The sequence below is a fragment of the Chaetodon auriga genome, chromosome 12, assembly GCF_051107435.1.
Source record: "Chaetodon auriga isolate fChaAug3 chromosome 12, fChaAug3.hap1, whole genome shotgun sequence".
NCBI lineage: Eukaryota > Metazoa > Chordata > Actinopteri > Chaetodontiformes > Chaetodontidae > Chaetodon > Chaetodon auriga.
In genome coordinates this window covers 15632732-15642437 of record NC_135085.1, presented here as the reverse complement: position 1 = coordinate 15642437, position 9706 = coordinate 15632732, and the positions used below count along the sequence as shown (strand labels likewise).

At 42.9% G+C, this 9706-nt stretch overlaps 1 protein-coding gene across 1 annotated transcript in view; it reads right to left on the bottom strand.

Annotated features, from left to right (window-relative positions):
- Positions 1 to 690: 690 nt before the first annotated feature.
- The window catches only part of LOC143329645 (tensin-3-like), a 33235-nt gene continuing 24219 nt past the window's right edge, over positions 691 to 9706 (bottom strand). The window contains exons 15-27 of the mRNA XM_076745641.1: positions 9545 to 9677; positions 9324 to 9407; positions 7206 to 7338; positions 6267 to 6826; positions 6091 to 6177; positions 5869 to 6000; positions 3921 to 4016; positions 3435 to 3512; positions 3172 to 3249; positions 2768 to 2936; positions 2603 to 2671; positions 2388 to 2417; positions 691 to 2282 (exon numbers count right to left, since the gene is read on the bottom strand). Of these exons, the coding sequence (XP_076601756.1) occupies positions 2138 to 2282; positions 2388 to 2417; positions 2603 to 2671; positions 2768 to 2936; positions 3172 to 3249; positions 3435 to 3512; positions 3921 to 4016; positions 5869 to 6000; positions 6091 to 6177; positions 6267 to 6826; positions 7206 to 7338; positions 9324 to 9407; positions 9545 to 9677 (1794 nt within the window). The 3' untranslated portion in view covers positions 691 to 2137. The remainder of the gene's footprint in view (positions 2283 to 2387; positions 2418 to 2602; positions 2672 to 2767; positions 2937 to 3171; positions 3250 to 3434; positions 3513 to 3920; positions 4017 to 5868; positions 6001 to 6090; positions 6178 to 6266; positions 6827 to 7205; positions 7339 to 9323; positions 9408 to 9544; positions 9678 to 9706) is intronic.

The following is a 9706-nucleotide window of genomic DNA, read 5'->3' as shown; positions in this document are numbered from 1 at the left end:
AAACAAATGTAGAAAACTGTACGTTAACAGATCAGCATGATGTACATATTCGCTTTCTTATTAATTAACGCTAGAGAGATTATTGGTTCCCAACCTAGAGTCGCCAAAGCTTCAGAGGGGGTCACAAGGGCTTATTGATTCTAAGGGGTGTGAGAAAACGCATTAAAAAATATATACACTAGGACTATATCTCATCACGTCTTTGAAGAAAAGTAAGCAAAACTGTTATTTTTAAAGTTTAGATTGTCTCCTAAGATACAAATAGTGAACTAATAGAACAATGGGCAATCATGAGAGACAAGAAAACACTGAATTTGTCAAAAAAAAAAAAAAAGAAGCCTACTTTTGTGTGTGATTGTTAAAAAAAGAAAAAGAAAAAAAAAACCTAAGACATACAGAAAATTGTATGAAAAGTTCCTAAAAAACTCATCTCTGATGCAATAGTCAGAGGAAACAAACTTTCTACAGTTATTCCAATCACTATCTGGGCTAATTGGACAGTTTATCAGTTGGTTTGTACTGTTACTGTTATGCATTAAATAAAAAATGAAATATCTATAAAATACATCACTTAGTCAGGTCGGGAGCCACTGAGCTAGATGAAGGTCGATGCCACGCTAATGTCTGTTTGCCAGCTACACATGAAGCTACCGCCAGCAGCCAGCTCATTTACCTGAATAAATTATAATAAAGGTTTCCTTTTGTTTTATTTACAGAACACATCAAAACAATGCAATATCAATATACAAATAAACTGTTCACATGTAGCATGTTATACACAGAGGCACAGTATGACATATGAGGTACAGATAATAGGTCACGATAACAAGATAACAAATGTGTACATAATCAATGTAAGAATAGCAACAGAGCTGTATTGTGGTGGTAGGTCCCTCTCTGGATAAAAAGGCGAGTTTTATGGTCTCAGCTTGAGAAAGTACATTTTATATGTAACTGATAGACGACGAATGGAAGATATGTCAAATCTTAAAATTTCCTTGTGCAACACTGAGCACTTTTCTCTCTTCTAAGAACTTTTAACTAACACAATTACAGCATTTGCTCTCTCCATATAGCAGCCTGTGTCTGTTTATACTAAAATATACAAAAGTGAGGATACTGGAACACTTTTGATACTGAAACACTGCAGTGCTGTTTGTGGCCATGAGCCCCCTAAAAGAAGACAAAACAAAGCCCGAGTTTGGCAGCCGAGCCGTTTGCTACGTGCACTATCTTCTACGCAAAGCACTGACATGTTTTTAACAGGTCAATATATATATTAGGGTTTAAGTAAAATATTTTCTATGGTTTCTCTCATTTTAACACACACGCTTGCACACTTTCATCAAAATGTTACCATCGGCTATAAAAGTGGTCATAGGCTATTCACATACATCTTAAGAAGGAAGTTATATTCAACAGGTTCAGAGAAGCCTCATACATGCTGCACATGTACAGACGGCCACGGTTTAAAAAAATAAAATTTTACATTGCATAGATAAAATAAGATAATCCTGTATGCGACGTTGCCTGTTTCCAAAAACCAAATTATACATATTTTCTGCACTGCTTTTACACATTTTTAGCTCCACAACAAAATACTGCATGCTGAACAGATGCAGCACTACATCCACTACAACTTTACAGACTGTTAATAGCTTGAATGATGTTTGTTTCGGTTAAATATAAGGAAAAAAATTACATGGAACAAGGCAGGGTTTTCTTGAGTTGTCCATAAAACTGCTACGCAGGAACAAGAAAAGCAGCTTTTGTGTTGTGTATTAAAATATGTTGCGATTATATCAAACTGTATAAGACATTACAGTTGTAAACCAGTAAAGGATTACACATTTCTTAATATTTAGTTGTTTTCTTACTTGGCTACTTTACAGTTCATTTTACACAGAGGAAAAATAACAAGGGGATTTTAAGTTTTATATTAGAAGAAGTCATTAAAAATGTCCCGGTGCTGCTCAGTGGTCATTATGTAACATCCAGTTAATATCCAGGGTTAATGTCCAGGTTATCACCATCCTCAGTCCTTACATTTTGTCCTTTGTCAGCGTTTCAGTCTTTATTTCTTGTGTCTGCTCTCAGTAAAAGTCTGTCCGTGTGATCAGCTCAGCCCGAAGCGGGCCTACTTACTCTTCTGTGAGCCAATCATCACCTTGGAAACAAAGTTGACAATGGCGCTCGCTGGCTGCTCGGGGTCATGCTCCGCAAACAGGTGACACACATTGTCCATGGAAGTGCCAGTTTTCCTCGCCACAAAGCCAAAGATCCTGCAGAGGTGGAGCAAAGTGCTTAACAACAGCGCTGTTATCCGCCTCAAACAAAGCACGTCACTTTCAAAATCACTGCTGGTAAAATAATAATAATTTACTTACTTTGCTGAAGGGCAGCCATCTTTCTTCCACCTGTAAGCAGCGCAAAGAGGATCATCGTGTTATTGGTTTGTTAAAGACACTGAAGCTTGTTTTCCATGTTCAAAATTAGCACTTAAATTAACACTTGGTTGGAATAATGACAGATTTTCACGACAATAGCCATGACCAGCACTCTGCAAACTGTTAAATGACAACTTTAAATCAGCAATGCTCACTTTCTATCTTGAGGGTCCAATGCACAAAAGATGACCGTGTTGACATTGTAATGCCTCCTGAAGAAGAGCCTAAGAAAAAAAAAAAAAGACAGAGGGGTTAGTTATTGTGAGGACAGGGTCTCTCTGCATGTGTGTATGGTGTGAATATGCCTGCGTGGTACTCACTTCCTCTGGTTGTCAGTGAGGGTGATTCCCTGGGAGGACACCTTGAAGTGGACTACAGTGGAGGCTGGTGGAGGGTTGGAGCTCAGAGTCATGCTGGTGGCTTTCTGCACCGCCTGGACGCCTGTTAGCGACTCCATCTCCACGGAGCACAGGTACCACACGTTACAGGCTGCAGGGACGCACAGATTGAAATCACACTCGGATCACAACTGTTGAGTCTAAATTACTGTAGAGCAACTGACTCAGCCCCACAGTCCATAATAACAGGACAAGGGAAATGTGTGCATAAGTAGGGATGCACTCATTTCCAAAAGTGTCACAGAAACGCCAGTGTTTATGTACGGTGGCGTCATTGCTTTGTCATAATGTCTATTTAAATCATGTGATCTTAGATGCCTGATTACCTGCACCCTGTTTTAGCAGCTCAGCAGCAGAGTTGGTGACTGATTGTGAGGTAGTCTCCACAACATCTTCAAGAGGATCTAGGGACGAGAAAAGCAAAAATGTCAGTGAGATTATCTACGAAAAACCCTCAACAGCTACATCAACAAGTCATGGCCAGACAGCTGAGCAGACAGGCTGGCAGATACGGGCAGCCGCAAAACCTAAATAGTGTTCATTTTCTATTCTGAGCATAATCTTCCTCTGCTGTGTGTCGAACATTTACCTCTGTCGGGAATGATGAGCTTGCAGGGCAGGGCCAAGGGAGTGATTGAATGTTGGCAGACCAGCGCGGTTAAGCTTCCTGTAAAGAGTAAGATATGAAATCAATATTACATTGGGATTTGATGCTTTATTATCACATTAGTGTCTTGTTTTTAATACTTTAAGGTGCAGCCACAACAACAACAGCATCAACACTTGCTGAGAATGTCTTGTAGTGCACTCTTAAAAGCATAAAAACATGTAACTACAGATCAGGGGAGAGGAAAATGCCATGACTGTGCACAGGAGGCTAAGGATAAACTGCCATGTGCATTAATCGGTCATCAGACTGCAGACAAAATGACCCATCAGCAGTCAGTGATACCATGCATCACGGACCAATAGAGGGCAGTATAGTGCATGGCGTCTTTCACTTTGGTGCAGTGCAGCCAAACAGCCGCGAAGTGTCAGTCTTGTCAACCAGTGATGGGAGACGTTAGGTACTCACCAAAATAAGGCTCGTTGGGGCAACCCTTCAAACGCACTCCTTTCTGTGTACACTCAATAAGGAAGTGGCGAACTAATTCATTGGATAGATCGCCTCCTGGACACAGAAGATACAGAAAAAGATAAGAGACATGATTCATTCCTCATAAGAGTCTGTGATCTATTTCAGCAAAACCATCCTGTACTTGACAACCGAGATCTACTCTGACCTAAATAACAGCTCCCGAGCATTTATCTCAGCACAACATGTAGTTTCCCAGCCTTGAGGAGTTACATAAAACATATTAAATCGCTACATCCAATCTCTCCAGAGATTAATGGGATTATGATTGAACAGAAGCGCCTCTGAGGGGGCAGGAGGAGTCTGTGTGAGGAATGTCTTCACACAAAGGCTTGGAGAAAGGCTCGCTCCTTAAGGTGGGTTGGGTTTCACACTTAGAAGGAGCCAAAATGCCCTAAGCTGAAAGTGCGGAGAGGGACCGTGTCATGATGTCACCACAGGTGCCGTTGGACTGCAAAGGGGTGACGGCAAACAAAAGGACAGGTGTGAGCGGGGGATACAATGAAAGGGTTGAACGCTGTGGTGGGTTTGTGCAGGAAGGGCATAAGGGCATCCTTTCAGTCCTCATGTGCTGCTTTTGCCAGAAAACAGACCTTCTAAATAGTCCAACTGGTTTCTGATACGCATTGCGTTGCATTTAAGGTCCCATGGCCCTTTTTGAATACGAAAATGTGATGTCTGACTCTCTATCATCACTCAATCAGCCTTTGTTTTCATGTTGAAACGTGGCCAGAGAATGTTTGGCCAGATTCCTCCAGAGACTTTGTTTTGTTTCCAAAGAATCCTTCCCTGTAATTCCTGAATATGCTAAACAAACACACTCGGAAGTAAATAACCGAGCTGCCTGTTTTGACCCCAGTTGCTGGATATTACATCTACAATGCTGATGCCAAAAAAGTTGAAACGCTGCGTAAAATGTAAATAAAAACACAATGCAGTCATTTGCAAATGAACTGTGCTTACTGACAACGGATTCATGTGTTCCCATGTAGTAACGTCCTTTATACAATCATGTGCTCACAAAGCGGTGAACCTCGCTCCATCCTTGCTCATGAACGACTGAGCCTTTAAAAGATTGTCCTTTCATATCCAATCACGATACTATCACCTGCTACCAATGAACCTGTTTACCTGTGAAACATTGTACTGCTTTCAATTGACTATATGTCACATTCTGCTTTATTTATGTTTTACACAACGTCCAAGTGTTTTTGGATTCAGGGTTGTATATTCAGAGTTATGTGGGGCAGAGAGCTTCCCAGGAGAAGGCCGTGGGATCAGAGGAGGCTTATGGACCCACCACACCCTTTGTTAAGGGTTGAAACACTAGCTGTACAACTAAGACTATCAGGCAAAAGGGGTCTGTTTGGCTTCATCGTGATGAAGCCCAGGAGAGAAACACAGAGTGAGCAGCTCTCACACACAAACAGAGGGAGGGACTCATGTTCCAGCGTGAAGGTGTGTACAGTGGACTGTAACTGTAGATGGCTTTGTGTGTAAATGTGTGATTCCCAGGATGTCTGTACAACTGAACTAATATCATCACTGTAATAACTGAAAGAATAATTTAACTTTGTGAAAAATACACTTATTTGCTTTCTGTCCAGTACTAAGCAGAGCAGGTTGGTTTAATCGTTATGTAAAAACAACTTGTTGAAGACAGAAGAAAGAAGAAATCTGAAATTACAAACTGCTGCTTTTACATTTATGCTCCTGTGAATGTTAAACAAACAAGATACTCAGAGCGAGGTTAGCTGTTTCCCCCAGCTTCCAGGCTCTGTGCTAAGCTACGCTAACCACATTGTGACTTCAGCTCTGTATTTAGTCCACACACACGAGAGCGGTATCGATACGCTCACTGAAAGACACGTGCACTTCACAACCTTACCTTTCTTGGTCTGTTGGAGAACTGAGGGTGGAGGAGTAGCCACCTTCATTGCCAGTCCATATGCCCCTCTGAAGGAATGGCTGTCCCGCACGATGAAGCAGCCAGGCTCCTTGTCCTTCAAGACTGAAATGGCTGCATGAAGGGAAACATAACTGTGAGGCAGCTCTGTAGTAGAGACAAAGTTTCCTTTTCTTGGAACAGAAGTGGACACTGGAAGCCTACCTTGATCCCTTGAGATATCTGGCTTGTACCAGAACTTTGATGTGTCCTGCACAAATTTGACAGTAACCTGCTTGCTGGACAGCACATCTGGAAAACACATCAGATAATGTTTATTTGTGTGTTGTTATCAAGCCATGTGACACCAATGGGGTATTCGATAGGGGTCTGCAGCTCACCTGGCAGAGGTGAGGCTGTGCCGGGCATCTGAGCTGAGAGGTCAGGCAAAACGTTGGGGAAGGGAATACTCAGGGAGCTCCCACTGTGGGGACTCGAGAACCCGCTGAGGGCCGGAGACGCTGTTCCCAGCGAATGCTCCCCGTCTGAAGCCCTCTTCTTCTCAGGCAGAAGTGGGGGCTGCATCTGGGGCAGCTGCAACTGATTCTGCCCATCCACGGTGGTCAAAAGTTCCCTGTCCACGCCTCCATTTCCCAGCAGAGAGGAGGTGGAGTTTGGACAGTCCGTGCCATAGCCGAGACCCGAGTCCTCCTGTTCGTCAAAGCTTTGAGCGGGGCTGTGGTTGAGAGCGTATCGGCCCATACGGCTTCGCTGGATGCTGCGAGGAGAGCTGTGGGCGTTGGGGGCAGGGTGGATGTGGGGATGGTGCAGGGGAGGAGAGTGGTGGCCATATTCCAGTGACATGGAGTGCTGCGCTGGTTGTCTGGTAGAGGGGTAGCTGTTCAGAGAGGAGTGGCGGCTCAGGACGGGATGCTCTGGCCAGGGCTGACTGTTGGAAGAACTTCAGGAAAAGAAACAAAGGTCATAAACAAACAGTAAATTAAAATCCACCATTTTTTGTCTCTTCAGGCAGAAGTGACCTTGCTTCACGCATGTCATTACTTGTTTGTTAAATTGGATTCCTTTGTTGCCTTTGTGTTTTTAATCAATGCACACCTCAGTCAAGTGTAAAAAGTGGCCATATTTCAATTTTTTTTTTTCAATTTTTAGATGTTTACACACCTAAAAACTGGCCAGATTGAAAATGTGCATACAAACAGACATACTGTTTCTATTGCTGGTGTTACCACTGAAGCAGAAGACTTCTTAATCAACAAATCAACACCTCAGATTGGGGTTTGTTTTGCAAATCCTGCCCTCTGCTTAGGTCAGATCTGTACCTGTCTGTCCTCTGAAGGGTCCCAACAATAGAGGCAGAGTGTGTGGCACTTAGCGTCCTGTGGCAGTTGATGGAGGAGTCTGATAAACCGTCAACTCCAACGTGACTGATCATCTCTGGATATCCCCGGGGTTCTGTTTGACAGCAAAGAAACCAATATTTCAAGCTCATTCATCGATCACACTTCAGAGTCAGGTGCTGTTTATGTTTTAAATGTAAAATGGGACAAAATTAAAAACAAATACATTGCATCTAAAACAGTTTTACAAGAATTACTGAGAGAAAACCTGCACAAAACAAACGTGAAGTTAAAAATAAGAGAAAATAAACTGGGACTGTATGATACAGAAAACAAATGGTAATGGAGTGTGTGTGTGGGGGGGCCCTAGGGAAAGGGCTCTGGGTTCTTTCCAGAAACAAACAATCAATATTAGAGTTGAAATGAAATGGAAACCGTCCACATGGCCTTCAACCCGGCATAAATCAATCTATATAAAACGAATCACCAATTACCCCTGCCGCAACCGACGAAGTCAACAAATCAGACTCTATTACGGCTGGAAATGAAAAGCCTTCCGCCACAATCATCTAAAAGCTTTAATCAGTCATCGCCCGGAGCCACTGACAGCCCTGAATCTAACAGCTCATGTTCCACGTCAGGCTTTCCACACAGGTCCTCTCTGGTGCGCTCTCATAGGAACGAGAGGTGCGAGGCTGAAAGAGCTGCTGGTCTCTTCTCGTCCCTGTTTCCCCTCTGTGTACACAGAGACACTTTTCATGGGGGAAGAAAAGTTTTTGTGTCATGCTTCCTGACCCACAGTAACCATGGAGATGTGGCAAGAGTGAATGCGGTGATTCTCGCCTGGGTGTCTGAGGTGGTCAGAGGCACAGCAGGGGCACCGATCTGCTCCCAGGCCCTACGACCATTTATCTTACTGTAGACGACTATGGGAACAAGCCCCTGTGAGGTCAAAGTAGGATGAAAATGAAGGTAAAGGTTAGATTTACTGAGATATCATCCATCTGTGTGTGGGTGGTTCCTCACATGTGCAATCTTGTAAAAAAAAAAAACAAGGCACATAAAAGACAGTTAACTTCATGTAAACAGCTTATATAGACGAGACAGGTGCGAAACCAGCTTCATAATTTTTGCGCGACAGTTCTATGATCATGAAAGCAGTTTGGAATTTACATCAAAGTGCAAAAATGCAGCTGCTACAAAGCGCTATAAATGCACATCTCCTTTCATCTGTGGGAATCTTACAGCCAGGGTGTGTTTCACCTCAGATAAACACCACAGAGAAAAAAAAAAAAAGTGCATACAGAAAGAAACAAAAGAGGCTCAGTTTGAATCTAAAGAACAACAACGCTGTTATGTCTAAAAAAGTGCTCACGACCATGCAGACATTCTCCAAAAACCAAACACGAAGGGCAGAGACTGGTTAGGAATCCCCCTGCTTTAGCGTTGGTGAGACGTCTTTGTTGTCGGTCCCTGTCTCACAACCGCTCAAATTCCACCGACGACAGTGTCGCCATTATTAGATAAAGCAAGGGGGACCTGAAATAGCTCTGTTCTAACGAGGTAGTGGATCCAAACAAGCAGTCACAGGGCAGACATGAAAGAAGACTCTCTCAATTACCGACCACTCACTGACAGTCTTTCTGCCACTGCCAGGGGAAAAACACAAGTTAATAGAAGAAAAGGGGAAAAGAAAGAAAACAGTCTCAATGGGGTTTTTTGTCTGCTCTTCACAGAAACTTGCACAACTTTAATTTTCTGGAGTGAGGTGCCTTTGTTTTTTTTTGGTTTACAGTGAAAGCGACATTTCAGTGACACTTTATATTAAGGTACAAATATTTACCATTAATTTGGTGCTTATTAGCATGCATATTAGTAGCATAAAGGCTGTTAAAAAGGCTAAAGGCTGCTGACATTTCTGCATTGAAAATAAGATTGTTAAGTTATTTCCAATGTGTGCCCTAACATGCTGCTGTTAAGTTCACTAAGAAGGACTACTTTCTTCCTTGGGAGTGAAGGATTTTTGTAACAGCTTCATGTGACGCTCCGTTTTCTCAAAACAATGCTGTCCACCTGCGTTTTGAAGTGATTTGAACCTACCGTGGTCTGTTCTGTAGCCTCCATACGACTGCATGCTCGGGGACGGTGTTTGCCTGAGCTGGGTCAATTCGGACATATTTTTCACTGAGAAGGCAAAGGAAGAGGGGGTGGGGGTGTTTAATTCAACCTAACAAACAACGTCGGTGACAAATAAATGCAAAATCAAATGCTCAGATAAAAGAAGCCTGTTTACAATGACAAAGGAAATATACAGTATTTACCATAAGGTGTTGGTGGAGAGATGGGAAAGGCGGGTGTGGGTGGAGTCATGTCACTCCCAGCCTCGACCCCACTGTCCACGTCTGGGCCCTGAGCCCTGTAGTCAGCGCTGTCACTCCTGTACAACATGTGATGCTGTAACAAACAACACACATGCATGTAAC